Source organism: Betta splendens, chromosome 15, assembly GCF_900634795.4.
Source record: "Betta splendens chromosome 15, fBetSpl5.4, whole genome shotgun sequence".
Lineage (NCBI taxonomy): Eukaryota > Metazoa > Chordata > Actinopteri > Anabantiformes > Osphronemidae > Betta > Betta splendens.
Genome location: NC_040895.2, coordinates 7,182,124 through 7,197,461, shown reverse-complemented (window position 1 = coordinate 7,197,461; position 15,338 = coordinate 7,182,124). Strand labels below are relative to the sequence as shown.

General features: G+C 42.7%; 1 protein-coding gene across 5 annotated transcripts in view; it reads left to right on the top strand.

The window, feature by feature from the left end:
* Positions 1 to 72: 72 nt before the first annotated feature.
* The window catches only part of LOC114870707 (arginyl-tRNA--protein transferase 1), a 35,584-nt gene continuing 20,318 nt past the window's right edge, over positions 73 to 15,338 (top strand). The window contains exons 1-8 of one of the 5 annotated variants that reach the window (XM_029175706.3): positions 73 to 261; positions 3,214 to 3,277; positions 3,381 to 3,443; positions 3,573 to 3,676; positions 3,813 to 4,043; positions 5,329 to 5,534; positions 9,082 to 9,210; positions 13,701 to 13,733. In XM_029175706.3, the coding sequence (XP_029031539.1) occupies positions 153 to 261; positions 3,214 to 3,277; positions 3,381 to 3,443; positions 3,573 to 3,676; positions 3,813 to 4,043; positions 5,329 to 5,534; positions 9,082 to 9,210; positions 13,701 to 13,733 (939 nt within the window). In that variant the 5' untranslated portion in view covers positions 73 to 152. Of the gene's footprint in view, positions 262 to 3,213; positions 3,278 to 3,380; positions 3,444 to 3,572; positions 3,677 to 3,812; positions 4,044 to 5,328; positions 5,535 to 7,715; positions 7,845 to 9,081; positions 9,211 to 13,700; positions 13,734 to 15,338 lie in introns of all 5 variants that reach the window. The other 4 variants (XM_029175704.3, XM_055502460.1, XM_055502458.1 and 1 more) reach the window with 4 other exon arrangements.

Here is a 15,338-nt window from a genome sequence, read left to right as displayed (position 1 = left end):
TTGGATTGTAATGTCATGACACCAGGCAATGTACATGTTAAACATCTCAAACGTACGTGAACGTACCAGTGATTGCGTATGTTTTGTGGGCGGGGCTCGATGGCTAACGGCACCACACCGGACACCGGGCGAATTCAGCTGCTACGTCTTGAATGTTGAAGATGGCCGGAAGCAAGTCTTACACTATAGTTGAGTATTTCGGAGGGGGTGATGGATATCGCTGTGGATATTGTAAAAATGATAAGGGAAACCTTTCTCACGGTAAGTGTCTAATAAAGTAACGCAGCTGGACGCTATAGCTGTGTCTGTTATGCTAACGATGTAGCTCCCTGTAACATTAACCGGGTTTGGAAGACGGATAACTGTCTAACGTACTGTCACCGAAATGTCTAGCTTGCTGTCAATGAAGTTGAATACTGTTGTTGTGATACTACGGGGACGATACATCATGTCCAAAGCAGACTTATGCTAACCTTAAATCGTTTTACTTAGGTCGTTGTTTGACCCGTTAGCTCAATTACTAGCCGTTAGCATCACTGTTTCCTTCTGCCAAATCAGCTGGACTGTCTTTGAATACTTCTAGTTAGGCTGATCAGGTAGCTGAGTGCTGGTGGTGCCGAGTGGGTATTTTTTGACTAACGCTGTTTTACGTAAAATGTCAGTAAAATGTAGAGCAGCGTTACAGAAAAGCAAGTGTCTCTTTCGTGTCACCTATACGAGTTTTAACACCGCAACACACATGTCCTTTGATAAAACGCGCGATGTAGCTGTACATTTGCTTACTGACAGTGAGGCAATGCAAGAACCTGTAAGTCGCATAATGTGACAGTAAGACCACTGTCTAGTAGTTGCCCACGAGTCACAGAATTGAATTGGACGGAAGTTTTTCAGATGTGACAGGTAACGTGGCTTATAGTGTAGGCTGGGAAAAGTACATGTACTGCAGCAACATAAACATAAGACTAAATATAACGCAGCTCTCACCACATGCTGAAACAGGAGAACAGGAACCCCGGAAAAGGCAACTGTTACTGTGCCAGCATGGCCTGACACACTACACACTGCTAGTGGCTCATTCAATTGAGAATGTAAACTGAATGAAAAATCCCACAACAAATTAAATTGCCATGTTTTTTCACACACTTCTACGCCCATAATTGCTAAATTTGTGTATCTTGCATGTCCTGTGTGAATGTTCGTAGATCAGATGACACTGAGCTTGCAGGCGCATTCCATTTGATACTGTACCACTTTTGTTTCCTTGCACTGGAATTCATGTTACATCCCAATTCAGATTTCTGCAAGGTGACGCAGTCATTCAAGACTGTAGACTACTGTTTTAAGGAAAACCTCTGCTAATGCAGTGTTACGTGCTTAAATATTTGACTGTGAAATTGGTGTGACAGAAGAACACAATGGGGGGGGGGCAATCAGCTACAGTGAAATCTGTTTACTATAATTAAGGTTCAGGTAGTGCCTAATGCAGTCAGTGATTGATTGGGCGTAGTGCCTGCAGACGAGGGCTACTGTCTAATCTAAGAGTGGTAATCTGGATATGTTACATCATGTGATCTTGGCAGGATGTAAGGAAGCAGGAAGACTGCTTTTCCTGTTTAATTCTTGTAAGAGGTCATATAGGGCATGGAGGCAGACATAATTCTTGTGGATGCAAATCAAATCAGGCTTGCAGCTACACATGCTCATTATGAAGTTAGGTTGTACTGTATGGTGTGTGCATTTGCTATTGTTACTGTTTCTTGGACCTTTCTGAGCATGTGGTCAGATTACTGTCATGGAAATTGTCTAATATAGAAGCTCATGAAAGAGTTGTCGTTTGTGCAATTTATTGTAATGCAAAGAAAAATAAAATATAATGAGGAAAGAAAATTTAAAAAAACAGCTGGGAAGACCAGAACATGCATCACAAAGGCATACTGCAGAGACCACACAAATCCTGAAGATCCTTCTGCCTTTTGTCAGTTTCTCTGGGCAGGGTGAAATGTCTCTCCCGTTCAATCAAATTGCATATTACCATCTCATCTCAGAAGTCATAGCAGAATATGTTTCCCACTTCCATCTGTACCACTGGAGACTCGTTATCTGAGCAGAAGGAGCAATAAACGTCAAGAGACAAAGACACAGCTCCTCTGGCCTTGGTTTTGGGAGGGCCAGGCAGAGACAACCGTAGAGCAGCCTAAGAGAAAGGTGAAATATATATAAACGGATCTATGGCAAGACATGAAATATTATTTTCCTACATAGGAATATTCAATCTAATCCTAGCGAAGCACAAACCATAGATAACAGTGTAGAATAAGAAAGGAACATTTTTTCATTACAGTTACGTTTGCCTTGATGTTATCACGGCTGTTGTTACATGTAAATGCAAAGCAAATGTACAACACCTGCCCTCTCCTGTGTGTGTCTGTCATGCCTGAGTGAATGGAAAACTACATCAGATGTGCACCAGATGCACCTGCTGTGCTACAAGCAAATGTACATCCACATTTAATTCAATAGCTGTGATTTACTTGAACTCTGACCTTTTTAAACTTGTGACTTGTTGTCTAACGAATAACTTGTTTATATTTTCTAATATCTGTTGACCCTCTTTTTGCCCAGATTTATTGCTGTTAGTAGTTTTTCAAGTTGAGTCACTTGATATTAGCCCATCTTGTATTTGTATGCTTTACTCAGCTTCATGTGAGGAACTCTTGAAATCTCTAATGCGTCATTTACCGGATATAACTTTGGGAATTATATTAAGATTACACTCTGTCACAAACCCAGTGTGTGTTGTGTGAACTGGAACACACTCAGTTTCCTTTGTTGTTTTACATCTACACCGATGGTGGTCCTGCTTCTCAGAGTTAGTTTTTGGTATGTGTGCACATGTAAACTGTGTATATGGTTTCAGAAGGAAGGGTCAGCAGTTTAAGTTCAAGTTTTCTGTTACTACAAATAATTTAGATTCGGGGGGGGGTTATTGTGGGAATGGACTCTGAGGGACACTGGGAGATTTCCCATAAGACCAACATAGAGACTCTGAGTTAAAACTTTGTAGTTTATATCCTTATGAGAATATATTTTAAAATGTTTTAAGAAGTGTATAAGGAAAAAGAAAAGATTTTTTGTAGCTTATAGTACAGCGTAAATGAAATAAAAACTGTTAGGCTACACATATTGAAGAATCTTTATTTCTTGTATTTACAGGGATGTGGTCTCACACCATGACAGTCCAAGACTATCAAGACCTCATAGACAGAGGATGGAGGAGGTGGGTCACTTAAATCCTGCCTACCTATATGAATGACGAGAATTTCCTAATTTGCTTTTATTAAACCATTTATAATATAAAACACCTTTATTTTCTTCCTTAGAAGTGGAAAATATGTCTACAAACCAATTATGAACAAGACGTGCTGTCCACAGTATACCATCAGGTGAGAATGTTCTCATACACTATTCTGAAAGCCCAAAAAACATGGTAGTGGCAGGTAGTTTGACAAATGTATCACGTAATAAACCAGAAACTCTGTTTTAATCACATTTCTGCCTTTTATGTTCTTAAGATGTCATGCACTGAAATTCCAGCCTTCCAAATCACACAAAAAAATCCTTAAGAAGATGAGCAAATTTATTTCTAAAGGGGAATTACCGAAAGGACAGAGTGATGGTAAGTTGCTTGTCTCCCTGTATGGACTTACTGTGCATCCACAGAGTCAAAATATAACAACTACTGTTTGACTTAGTATGTGGGCTCTGTATCACACATAAACCCCTGTGAGCTATATTGATTTTGTCTTTTCCAGGGGAGCCGATGGACTCTGTGGGTGGAGAAACAGGCCCACAGGAGCCCACTGAAGTCTGTCTCTTAAAAGTGCAGAGTGCTGTCATCACAGACATTCAGAAGGAGGTGGCAGAGTGTCCTGCTGTCACAGAAGTTCAGGAGAGCGTAGCCGGGGGCATGCCTGCTGGGTCAGAAACATCACAGAAGAATTCTCCATCTGTCTCAGGTGGGAGAATACCAGCCCCCAAGCACGGTAAGAGGTGCTGTTTATGTTTTGTGCTTTAGTTTGAGTCATAATATTCTCTGAACACATTTAACCATAATGGACAGTGCCTTAAAAATATTAGAGCAGCCACTGTGGAGCTTTCCAGTATTTAAAGCTTGCCACAAGGTGTCACTGTTCACTTTGTCTAGAATCTGCATCTGCATCTGCTCAGCGAGAAGGGCTTCAGCTGTGTTCCCGCTCCATGCTTTTCTGTCATGTTGTCATCTTTGCTGTCCAGTACAGGACATCTTACAAAGTAATAGTAATAATTATACTAGTACTAATTATAAACTTCAACGATATTGGACAGAAATAGGAATACTAGCTCGGTTTGGCCTGCTACAGACATAAACAGAGAAAACGTTCATCAGTGCCAGGGTTCCTCTACTATTACACCTGTGTCACATTGACAGGTTCCAGTTCTAGCCTGCTAAGAAGCCTAAACTAGTATATTGTATGTATAAAGCAGTGTGTTTGTTTTACATAGGCAGGTTGACAGGAATGGTTCACAGGAATGGTTCAATAACAACGTTCCCATGATGCATTAAATACCTTTTCTGTCTTTACAAGCAAAAAAGCAGCATGTGTTATCTCTAGGCACTTTACTTTGCTTTTGAGAGAAGTGTGTGTGCTGGTGAAAAGCAGTGACAACTTTTATGAAATTCTAACTGCTGGAGCATGAGCATCGGCCTTAACAGGAATTGATCTTCACCATGTTTTTAGCAGTACCTGTGTGTGAGTTTGAGACAGTGTGTGTGTGTCTTGGCTAGAGCCAGAGTTAGCACCTCTCTCTGTCAGGACCGGGCATCCCTCTCTGGAGTCAGAAGAAAAAATTAGCAAGCGAGCTGATGGTAGCGTCTGGCAGCAGGACAAAGAGGAAATGGCTCTAGTTTTTTTTATTGCTCCAAACAGGATGTGGGCGTGTAAACTGTTGACACGGGATGCCCAGAGAGCTGGAGGGCTTGGCGGGACACCAGGAGGAGGAGGTGGAAGTGGAGGAGGATCAGCGGTAGTACAAGGATAAGGAAGGGATGGAGAGAGGCAAATGGGGAGAAATTGATTGTCCCACTCAAAAAACCCAAAATGTGCAAAGGGAGAACTACTGATTCATGCAGCCATGCCTGCAAACCTACATCTGTTACCAGATCTGTGTCACTGTCTGTAGTGAAATTCAGACCGTCATCTGCTACACCATGAAAATGAAATGCCACTCAGGAAAAAGCTTAAAATGTCTCATTCCTTTACTAACAGCCTTTCTTTTTCTGGGGTCCAGGGATGGGAGCTGATCCCAGCCGAGCACCGTGTCGAAAGGCCAAAGACTTGAGGAAGGAGCGGCGCCTACAGAAAGAGCAGATGAGACAACACGCTGAAGGGGTGTCCTCCATAGTCTCTCCCACTCCCCCGCAGATGACCCAACCCAAAGGCCTGGAAGATTTCATCAACCAGTCACTGCCTGAAAACGCTGCTCATTCCCTTGAGGTGGGCAGAAAAACAGACTTTTTTACTTTCTTGATTTGCCTTAATTGGCACAAACATCAGCCTATTGTGACTCCAGCTGTCATTAAGAAGCAATGTTCTTGGTTTAGCTTTCTGTATACGTATTGCTTGAACGTTGCTTACAGAGCCCTGTTCCCTTCACCATGTGTTTATGTGTGCGTAAAGGACAGCTGCCCACAGTTGAATGGAAAAACCACCTCTTTCCACTTTGAATTTGACCAAATGACAGGCTCACCACACAAACTGGGTTGCCTTACCCCACTGATGACATGAAAACCACAGCTCCCAGCTCAGCTGGTATGAGGGGACATGGAAATGAACTTTTGGCAGAACAGTCTAGAAAGATGCCTGGTAAATCTGCCTTAAGCTGAGGCACTGCCATTAATGGTCTTTACGAAGATTTGAGCCAGATGCAAGGATAAACTCAGCAGTGCCTGTCTTCTTTCTCAGTACCTACTGATGAAGGCCGAGAAGGCGGCCACCACCCACTCAGATCTGTTTTTATTGGATTAATTTTGTTGACTGCAGTTATGGTTCAATTTAACTAAGTGAGCCATAACACAAGATTATTCTCTGGAAATGAAGGTTAATTATATGTTTTACCAGCCAAACAATGGCGATATCTCCTTAATTGACACAGTTAGTTTATCAAAGACGAAAGCCAGGCAGCGTTGTGTTCGTAGTTAAAGGACAAACAACTTAGCAAATCTGTTTCATGATGAGTTTGGGCATCTTTTATAAATTAGATGAAGGCTTAATAAGATTTTTGAAGCAGTACCAGAAGACTGAGGTTTACATTAGAGCGATTAAATACAGTCAAGCTCCGCTGAATCACGAGCACGACCGTAAAAGACGCTACTGCGAACGTCTACCACCAGGGGTCAGTGTGAGAATGTGATCAGAGCCACTGGCACCTCAGGAGAGCGTGGGACTGAGCACTTGCTGGTAGCTTCAAAAGGGCTGCCTGTCTCCACGTGTTTTCATTATTTCAGAGCATTCTCTTTAATCTGACAGTGAGTTGCCTTTTATAATATTAACTGATGTAGAAATTGACGTGAGGACCTTGCTTCAGAGCAGTGCATTAAGTTAAAGCTTGACAAAGCACGATCTTTCATTTTAATTAAAACTAAACAAAAGCCAGTGGTGTTGTGTGGCTTCATCTTGACCTTCTCGACGTGGATGAGTATCCGACTGCTGGTGTTAAATTTCAAGACTGTTATGAGACTTGTTAAAATTTCATTTCCACGCTGTCCACATTCGGCTGCAGTGTTGGTTCACTGAGGAGATTTCAGCCTGTGAAAATATATCTCTAGATTTAGAACAAAATGAACAAGGGCTGAACTGGAGTGTTGTTCTTTTGTGTGAGGCCCTGTCTCCGTTGAGTAAAGGACGTAGATGCCAAGTGGTCATATGAGAGAGACCCACATATGTCCAACTCAAACAAACCCCAGGTTCAGTTCCCTTCTTCTGTCCGTCCCGATGATTCATATGGCAAAGTCTCTGAAGCCAAGAAAAGCTTCCAAATGAAGAGACGGTTAATTAAATGGAGCAAAGGACGAGAAAGGAGAATTTTTCCTCAGTTTGTGTGACTTGTACTGAATAGTGCAGGAGGCCTTTATTCAAAATGAACGCGTAGGTGAGAAAAACAGAATCCGGCTGTCTGTGTTTACAAGAACCCATCAAAGAAAACTTAGTTTAGTACATAGTTAGTTAGTACATAGTTTATTTTTTGCCACAAATAATCTGCATCAACAAGCAAACGACCGAAGCAGCCTACAATGTGATGGTGAACCACTGGAAACAGGCTAATTTATGCGTTATGGTGCTTGTGTCTACAACTTGTTATGACAGTGATGTTGTTTTACAGTCTTTGCTCCAGACTTTATTGTGTCTTAACGCTGGTGGACAGAACACACCCTGTTTATCACCCTCTTATTCTTTTCTCCTCCCATCAAAAGCAAAAAGGCAAAAAAATGTTTCAAATATTGGTTCTTGCTTGCTGGGCTGCAACAGGGTGTGTTCTGTCACCATCTCTCCCCTCTTTCACACCTTCACTCTCCTTGAATTGGGGTTCATGGATCTCGTTCACTGCTTTTGTTGTTCTGTTATTCTATTTCTCTTCATTTTGATGTTAACCTTTGTCTGCCCGTATTCTTTTTGAAGGTGAGGCTAGTGCGCTCCAGCCCCCCTAGCCCGCAGTTCAAAGCTTCTTTTGACGCCTCCTACCAGGTGTACAAACTCTACCAGATGGCCATTCACAAGGACCCTCCTGACAAACCTTCCGAAAGCCAGGTCAGAGCGCGTGGGGGCATAGGTCAGCCTGCTCAAGGGGTCCCCAGGGAGGGGGTCGGCAGGTTTTGATATCTCCAAGGGCATTAAAACCATTTCATTGTTCCTTAATGTTGATGATTATTTTTGTGGTCATTTATTTTTATTTCTGTAATAGTTTGTTGGGGAATTTCTTTTTTTTTTTTGTAAAAGTAGTTATTAGTAAAATTATTAATTCATGTACAAATGCATATTTTACTATTTTTGTTTTACTTTTATTCTGAATGTTAGAGGTTTAAACTTATAATGATGAAAAAACAAGTAGAGCTCTACTACTTATACCAAAAAATGCACAGTGAAATTGGAATGAGTGGATATTTGGACAGAACAGGACAAGTGACAGGATGAGTTTGATTGAATAGAAATGACATATCGTGGAAGTATTATAGGGAGAGTATGAGTCAGGGAGGGGAAGTGTTTCCATACGCTATGGGGTGAGAGCAGTGTTTCTCCAGGTGTCTGACTTGGCCCACAGTTGGCAATGCTGCTCGTTAGTCCTGAGCTCTTTTTACAGTGGGGGTGGTTTGTTGGTTGAACCTCGCTGACCTTCACACATTTACTTATACATCATCTGCCCCTCCGTCACTTTACCGTCACGATAGCTCCGTGTGCCTTTGTATCCGAGAGTTTCACTTCCTCACGGGCAGTGGTAATGAGATTTTAATTTTCTTTGTGCGTGCGGTGGGCTCAGCCTTGTTTGCCTTCTTGAAAGCAGTCTGTATATGTCTGGCTGTGATGAGCCGTTCAGACTTGGTTTTGGATCTGCTGCCCTGGACCTTAGATGCACTGACGCAGGTCTGAATCATGAATTCCTGTACCGTTCTGTCTGCGTGCTGTGGTAAAAGCTGTGAAGTGCACTAGCCTCATCATCAAGTTGCCCCACATCCTATTATCCTTGGATCCCATTGTTTTTTTGCATTCATGTGTATGACAGTCTGATGAAAACTCTAAATTGTGTCTCAAACTCAAAACAGGCCTGTTTCTTACCAGCCTCCCTTAAGGACTAGGAGACTGATGAAGATGCCAAAACACTTGTATAACTGTTTCATGAAAGCTCCATTGTTGATTCCTGCACTGTCCAATTCAGCAAAGCATCCTTACGCTCTTCTACTAATTATCAAACCACTTGCACTAATTTATTGTGATCCTTTTTCATTATTACCATTATTTCCCTGCACCCCTCCACACCCCGCACTTGAAGGTGAGGCTAGTGCCGGTCGACTTTGAGGACCCTCAGTTCACAGCGTCCTATCAGCAGTCGGTGGAACTGTACGCCCGCTACCAGATGGCCATTCATGGCGATGACCCCAGCGAATGTAGTGAGAGTGAGGTACTGCATGGTTATTATTCCACACTTAATGTACCGTGGGGCACATGCTTGTCCCGGTTACTTTCCCCGGTTTACTTTACATTGTAGTAAAACAAGATTTCACTGTGGATTAGAAGAGACTATAGTAGAGTATTGGCATTCTATAGCCATTGTATCTTAATGATGAATAATGTTGGTATATTCTGCAAAAAGGTAATTCCTACATGGGAGACTTAATGTCTGAAAGCAGTTGCCAGGCTTTTCAGTGTGTAAGTGTTTTCATTATACATTATACTTAATGAATAGAAAAAGGTAGCCAACATAGGAACTGAGCATAGATTTCCAAGTTTTATAAACACATACTGTAATTAATAACATGTAAATTATGAGAGCAAAAAAGAGAATTGAGGCAATCCTACTAACCTGAGAGGGCCTTTTGTCCCTCAGGGCTGGAAAAGTACCCTCCTCCTTCACCTCCTGCCAGCAGGCCTTGGTAAATTACTGAAATCTCCAGCTTGTAAAAGTAAGGTAATTAATAAATAATAAAAGCTGTCGGATTAGGCAGACTGTGGCAGATTCTTTCCTGGTGCCATAACACTACCTCTATTAATAGGGAGGGGGTGTTTGTGTGCACAACTGTAGGTTTATAACTACACTGGGATCAGATGGGTTCAACGACTCTAGGAATAAAACCTTGGAAAAATACGAGCTGCAAAGGCGCGGAGCTGAGTAAACAACTCAGCTGTCTGTTGGATACGCAAAAATAAATTGTTTTATTGTAGGACTTTCCAGGTTGAACAATCGGTTATGGTTTATTACTCTTGACACTGAGCACATTTTTTATAATAGCATGTACCTATAAGCTTCAGGTAATGGTGTGATAAAATGCTTTTTTAAGGGTAATTAAAATTGCAAATCAAACATTTGCCTGATGTCCATTCTGCCAGTATCAGGCGCTAGACACAGCTTGTTGTTCTGTCAGCACTAGAGAAAGCCATTTTGCCTTGCTTGCCATGCTTTGTCTCATCCCACTGCAATTAATTTATCCAAGACCGGTCCAAACTGATCTCAAAAAAATAAAATAAAACCCAACTCCCCACGTTTAGGCTCATTACTGTAACAACCACTCCTGAGCCCACAGTGTGCAGCATTGCTCATTATATTCACTTGCCCGACCAGCTCCCATTAACGTGCCTGTTCCCTTCCCAGAACTGGACAGACTTATGGAGTTCATACAGAAATGGTAAACACACTGTTGATGTCGTGAAGGTTTAGTTTGGTGCCGTGCCTGCTGCTCCTACCTACTGTAGGAGGTTGGGTCATTTAGTGTTTGTTATTACTATAAAGTATTACCAGAATCAGAATCGGGAATAATGTCAGTTTGGCTTTGAGCCAGGTAATTGTAGAGATTATGTACAAGCTGAATTTACCCTGCCAAGATTATAGTATCATTAGACAGTATGGTGCTCTTGAGGGGAATAACTTTGCTTGTTTAAAGATGTATGCATTTCCTGTCATACATGACTGGACAGGAGCCAGACATTATCCCTTCCACATCCACTCACGGCTTCCTGACCAAGTTAAAGACCCTACTCTCAATTAGACAGACAGACACACACACACACACACACACACACACACACACACACACACACACACACACACACACACACACACACACACACATGCACTCTCACACACACACTCATTCAGTCACACTTACTGGACTTAACTGTTGTGCTGAGCCGTGACTTTGAGTCCCTCCACATGTGGCATTAATTTTCAGGAAAACAAATTCAGTTAAATCTCTATTTACTCTTGTTCATTCCTGGGATGTTAACCAAGACACAAAAAGTGTATGGAAAAGGCTGAGAAATGGAAATAGAATGTATCTGTAAATATGGACAATATGAGTGAAAGGGGAAAGAAGCATTTGCAACATATTTACTGACAAAAGAGGAATGCACACACAGCTCCGCTTCTCCTGAAATCAGAGCTGAAAGCTGCTTCTTCTAACCCAGTGATCACTGCAGTTCAGTTCCTGGTGCTCATATGTGCACTTTGAAATGCACAACAATTGTTGTGAGCAGAAGTTTAGCAGAAGAAAAAAAAAACAGCACTTGGAGAACGAATGGAGGCAACTTGTCGCTTAAATAAGTACAGCAATTTGAGCAAGATAAGACCACAATGATGAGAGGTCTAAGTACCAATTAGCCTTAAGCAGATGTGTGTCTAAACGAACTGTACTCTGTGTGTGTGTTTTTTGCGTTTGAGACGGCTGCTTGCTCTCCTAATTATACACAGATGGGTGTTTACTATAGGAAAGGGAGAGTTGGAGAGGAAGTGATGGGCTCCATGTGTTGGTGGAGAGCCCTCCAGAAGGTACTGTGGACATGGCTCTGGTTACGTAGCATATGTGTTGTTGTATTAGCGACAGGGAGAGCGTCAGGGACCGCGATCCCAAGTCAGTTAATGTGTTTGTGTCTCCTCCTCAGTCTGTCTCTCTCAGGGAGGCTGCGTGAGTACATCTGTCAGGGTGTGTTGTTTGTCGGGACCAGAGAGCCAGGCTCCAGGAGAGCAGCCAGGTCCAAGGTCGACACGATAGTGGAAGGCTGCAGCATCCCTCACACTAGGATTTCCCAGCAGGCCTCTGATGAGCACTTGATTAGTTTAAGCACCTCCTTGTCATGTCACTACTCCTTCAACGTTACCAAGTGTGTGTTTGCATACATTATCAGCATCTAAAGCGTAAAGTGTTCACACACACACACACACACACAAAGGCTACTTGTCTAATGAAATAATAAACTATTTTACAACAAGGTCAATTGGAGATACATACACACACACACACACACACACACACACATAGGGCAGCCAGTATTGTAGCATGGCCTCTCTAAATGATGTCATCTAATAACTGCAGCTGTTGTTCTGTTGGAAAACAGTTTTTATGAGTTTTAAACAAGTTTCGTTTATGCCCGTGAGCAATATCAGACATTGGGAGGCTTCGCTGTTGGTAATGTGTTCACTGGCAGAGCAGTAGTCACTGCAGAGTTAGGAATGGGTAATTAGGTTTTACTGGGATGGTTACGCAGGTGGGGGACTCGATGAGCAGTTTTTCGCATGAGCACACATCATGGTCTTTTACGTAGATGTCACTGTAAATGCACAGTTGTGGAACTTGCTGCTGCTAAACTACTCTTCCTTGTCGTAGATGTTGTCTTGGAGCCCAGCACAGACTAGCTGCAATGTTCCATGGTTGGCTCAGAGCCATGACAGCATCAGGAACTCGGTTCTGTCCGTTTCCTCTTGCTGGTCGCTCCTCTCCACTTTGGGGTGAGGTTGAGAGGAGGCCAGAGGCAGCATGCCGTTTCTAGTTGCAGTGTTCAGCACCGCAGGGAGCCTGTTTTGTGGGGCTCTTAAACATCTCGGCAAGAACTGTTTGCCCAGTTTTCAGATATTTTTTCCTCGTTCCTAATACTTTATAGATTTGTTTACTCTTTCTTTTTCACTGTGGCTTAAGTAATATTTTGTGGAATTTTATTTTTGTTTTATAGAAAGAATCCAAACTAAAGTGAGTCTTAGAGCTGGTTGGATGTTTGCTATAGGCGAAGGTAACATGTGGAGGTATCTTATTCTTTATATCCCAAAACAGCGCTAACAACACCAGAGTTAGTGTCACCAGCAGACACATCAACTGAGGCGGACAAACGGAGAAAGACTCTTTTGGATGACTTCAGTCCACTGGCAAAGGACTCAGTAGTTCGCAGGCCAGGAATGCTCCACCCAGCAAACTGTGTGTTCAGCAGTCATACTTGTTACCAGCTGTACTGCGCACACACACACACACACACGCACACGCAAGCACACACATTTATGTGCACATAAGCAGGATGATGTTTGGGTGTTTGAGTTTTCACCCTACTCATGGAGCAACTTGGACTGAATTGGAAGAATAGCCAGACATGAGCAGCACAAGCCAACTGTAGGTTTTCCTTGTGAAATATGACCTTTAAACTGTGCTGTGCGTTCATGAGGGCAATGCAGACGTCAATCACAGTTTCACCGTGGGCTGGCTGGTTTTCATTATAGCGCAGTGTTGGCCCCAAACATAGAGGCCCGCTGCGTTTGTCCTCCAGGTCAGCTTGTCTGTAAACACACTGCTCTCAGCTCTGGGGATGCAAAAGAAGCAGCACGGGAAACCAAAGAGAGAAAGGGACAGAGGCATAAGGCATCCTCCACCTAGCAACTTTCAAAATAAAAGTCTTCTTTTAAAATAAAATCATTAAATTGCAAAATAATTGCTAAAATTGATGCTACAATGAAAATAGTTCTTCTGCTTGTTCAAGTAATGCTGTTAAAGTTTCGGAAAATATTAGGAAAAAAAGATGAAAAATTCTTTTAGCACAAATAGAACAAAATAGGAAAATAGAGCTGGAATGAAGGCATATGTGGTTTTCATTTATGTTGCTGGTGAACTAACCGTTTCTCTCTGTTCCCCTTCACAGTTCCGGAGGTTTCTCTGCGATTCACCACTAGAGGTATGTGTTTCCTTTGGCCTGTTGACAGTTTAATAAAGTCTATGTACATCGCTGGTGAGATTATGTTCACAGATGTGACGATGGTTGGTTTTTGGTTCAGGATTTATCTGCTAATCAGACACTCAAGAATCATAATACGCTCGGTTCCCCTCATTCAGTTCCTACCTATGGTGCACTCTCAACCTGGGTTTCTCTCTTCAAGAGCCCTCCAGCTGGATTGAGGGGGATTCGGGAAGGGGTTTAGTTTCATATTGAAGGGGTTTTAATTTAGCCCCGTCTGAGGGAAAGGGGGTTCTCATGAGAAATCCAGCAGAATGTGGCGTCCAGATTGCACCACCGTTTGTTTCTGTAGCCTAGACTGAGTGGGACATACTCTGTATCAGCCTAGGAGTCAACAGGTTACTGTTTGCCTAGTGACTGATTATATAGGCTATGGAAATTATGATGTCAGTCTCTGGAGCATTTAGTGATACAATCCTACTGATGATGATATTTTGATTTAAAACTGTAGCTGGTTATGACTTACCGGTGAAGGCCATAGACAGCATCTGGAAGAGGGTTACGCTGCAGTCTTCTCTGTGGTCAAGCAGTGAGATGTAGGTTCAGCGAGGCTTCACCGAGCACTTCGAGAGCCTGACGAGCCGCAGCCTTCACAAACACAAGTGGACCTTTTGGGTCACGACAATTACACCAGTAATTAGACCCAGGATGGGCATTAATAGCAGCCACTTTAATAGGATTGAGGTCCAGGAGCACACACACACAAACTGACTGACACACGGACACAAACACAGTCCCTCTGACTCTGTGCTGCCTCATGGCCCCCTTCACTAATAACCTCTTTCCACTAATGAACATCATTAGTGTTTATAGGAAACAAGCTTTTATCACCTCGTCAATGCTGGCGGCCAGGCACACTGAATTAGACAGGTCAACTCACACATGCTGCGGTGTGCTGCCTCATGCCTTCTCTGTCCCTCGTTTTCAGACCCATTAAGCCTCGGCCTGTCCTCGCTCAGTTGCCCTCCTCTTCCCCGACTTCTCACTGTGTTTTTGTCTGATCTTTCTCTCTGTCTTTCCCTGTCTCTCTCCATCACAGCGTTATTGTGCATGACTTTCTGAGCTACCTTTGCATGTTAGTCTCCATCTGTCTCCAATCAGAGGACGATTAAAACACACACACACACACACACACACAGAACACATTTATACAAATATATGCAAACAGCACACTTAAATTTTCAGCTGCAGCTAATTAGGGCCCAGGTTGTCTGACCTGTTTGCCATTGCTCTGTTCCATTTTAGCAGCATTGCAGAGAATTCATTCTGAAGCTCCAAAGTAATTAACGTCAGCTGTTGCTAATACATTTAAGCAGACAAGCGTACAAAAACACATTTTTGCAGCATATTGGTGCACGTGAACAAGGTGAGGCGCAGTCCTGCAGACTATTAATGCAAGCTAGACAAACTGTAGATATTATTGTAGATATATATATGGATTATTTTACTGGAGTCACAGCAGCATCCTTACTAACAAACCAGGGGCTGCAGATTTACACAGAATCACAAACACGATGATGAGTTCTTCTGATGCTGCAGAGTGTG